Genomic DNA, 2,453 nt, shown 5'->3' with positions numbered 1-2,453 from the left:
CCGCCCACTTAAAAAATCATGAACTCCCCTACTTCAAAAAATAAAAAACAAATACAAAAACGTACAACTTTAGTAACACCGGAGGTGAAGTTAACTGCAAGTTACTGGTAGCACAGTCCATTCACGCTGGTCAGTCCTGTTGGGGAGCAGGTTTGCATGTAAGATAGGCGGAACTAATCAGGAAATGTGGAGCAGTGCTATGATAAGATAACTTGGATCGCTGACATTTAGCACATATACGCGCACGTATATAATGAGTCGGTGTTAGTATTTGCCTACAGGGGTGTGGTCAATGTGAAGCCTGTGTGGCGTGAGGAGTCTTTACTTCCGCAATGATGTGCTTATTTAAAAAAAAAAGGCTTCGGTCTATCCTTACGAGTCTTACAGCTAACCTTTAACACGCATTAGCTATAAAACTGAATTGAAACGTAGATATCCCAGTAGTGGGCTGTTAGCCACGCCCCCCGTGAATGTTACGTAAGCCGCACGCATGCAGATATATTCAGACGGAAACTTCACGGTGGTCGGTGTTTTCCAGGGTTGTATCTGTGAACTTTGGTTGCTTCGTCAAGGTGAGTGTGTTCATGTTTATTGTAATTCGTGCGCTTTCAAAGCAGCCCTGACGAGTCATGGTGCTGCTGGTGTTTCTCGTTTGACCTTTCGTTTGTGAGACGTCCTTTATCTGCGCCGGTAGCTGCACGGCTAATTTTCTCCTCAGGTGTTCGAGGTAATTGTGTTGTTAGAGGGTCCGAAAATGGACACTTTGTTTTATGTGTTAGCCGGGGAGGAAACGCTTGCGTTGCCTTTCTTACCAAAATAAAAGTGTAATGAGTACTTTCGATATGAGCCACAATATATTTCTAATTCATTTTCCAGGTCTGTCAGGATGGTTGTGCTTTCCAAAGACTATGGATATGTGGTGCTGACTGGCATGGCTAGTATGGTCATGGTTACACATCTGGCCATTAAAGTTGGCAAAGCCAGGAAGAAGTACAATGTGCACGTGAGTATTCAAATATGGAGCACAGTGGAGGCTACCTGTTGAAAGGTGCTGTCCTGTACGAATGAACTTGTCACGCCTTGCAGTATCCTCAGATGTACAGCAACGACCCAGAAACTGGGAACATTTTCAACTGCATCCAGCGGGCACACCAAAACACGTAAGTATAGTAAGGTAATGTAATCCATGTCAGCAGCATTATGTCATGTTCTTTCATCGACAACAAAGAAGCAGGTTGATGTTAACGTCGCTCTTGTGACCTCCTCACCAGCCTGGAATCCTACCCTGCCTTCCTCTTCTGCCTGGCTGTTGGCGGTTTTCATTCACCTGTAAGTTTATTTTCGTTGTATCTGCACCATAATCATACAAATTATTTTTGTCAACTTTGTCACAACGTTTTGGCTAAAAATGTTCACAACTTGTTGCATGCAATGGGTAGCCGTTCTGTCAAGTCCTGTTGCATTTGATTGTTTGTGTGGCTGTTGCAGCGTCTGGTCAGTGGACTTGGAGTCGTGTGGATTATCAGCAGAGAGGTTTATGCACACGGTTACTCTACAGGAGGTAAGAAACCGTTCAGCAGTTCACATCGATTTCTATTCTTCTTATATCATAAAACATGGTCAGAATGTATGTCTGTCTCTCATCTTAATTAGATCCTAAAAAAAGAATGAGGGGAGCTTTTGGAAATCTGGCTTTACTTGGGATGATGCTGGCCACACTGAACTTCGGAGGCTCTCTGCTGGGCTGGAGGGGGAGCTCACGTATGAGCCGTTTTGGTGTTTGATCCAATATGTAATGAAAATTTACGCCTGGGCCAATTCAGTCATCATCGCTATGGTGTAACTCATACACTTGCACTGTGCTCATCTTTAAGTGGTTAAGTCAGGTGTGTTAGCTGATCTGACTAGTTCTTCAAGAACTGTATGGCCTGATTTAGAATAATGCAGACTAGCACTCTTGTAACATACATGAGTTATCAGTTTCTTATAATGTTAACAGCAATCTATGAATTGGGTCTAAACTCTTAATATCATCTACAGTCGTGCATTTATTAATGAATAAAAAGAAGTAATGATGAAGAAATTCCTTGTTTATTGTGCTGAAAAGGAACTTTGTACACTGAGTGACTAAAGATGGTTATTCAACTGTCCTGCTTTTGTAATTAAAATCCTCCATAACTTCTATTCTCCTGTTTGTCATAAAACTGACACCTTCTCATATCAGCTGTTTAATTTCTTTGCCTGAATGTGGTTAACAATGGCCTGTGTGTGGAGGGAGTGGCTCTTTCTGGAGTAATGTTCAAAGTGCACCTACCTTGTCTGGACAGGCAGGAACCAACGCTGCTGAAGTCTTAAGCGAATCATAGTTGACAATAGAAACTGTCGTTCACACAGTGACTCTGCATAATGCCTGAGAGCTTACCCACCTATTATTGCGTTTGCCACACCCCACA

At 42.7% G+C, this 2,453-nt stretch overlaps 1 protein-coding gene across 1 annotated transcript; it reads left to right on the top strand.

Moving 5' to 3' along the window:
* The first annotated feature begins 357 nt into the window (after positions 1 to 357).
* On the top strand, positions 358 to 2,184 carry mgst3a (microsomal glutathione S-transferase 3a). The gene is made up of 6 exons (XM_082513195.1): positions 358 to 572; positions 877 to 1,003; positions 1,087 to 1,160; positions 1,272 to 1,329; positions 1,489 to 1,561; positions 1,654 to 2,184. Exons 2-6 carry the CDS (start codon positions 887 to 889, stop codon positions 1,782 to 1,784), a joined length of 453 nt encoding a protein of 150 aa, XP_082369321.1. The 5' UTR covers positions 358 to 572; positions 877 to 886; the 3' UTR covers positions 1,785 to 2,184.
* Positions 2,185 to 2,453: the final 269 nt, after the last annotated feature.

The sequence above is a fragment of the Aulonocara stuartgranti genome (assembly GCF_965226115.1).
Source record: "Aulonocara stuartgranti genome assembly, chromosome: 18".
In the NCBI taxonomy this organism is placed as follows: Eukaryota; Metazoa; Chordata; class Actinopteri; order Cichliformes; family Cichlidae; genus Aulonocara; species Aulonocara stuartgranti.
Note: the sequence above shows the minus strand (reverse complement) of the source record. Positions and strands in the feature narration are given on the sequence as shown.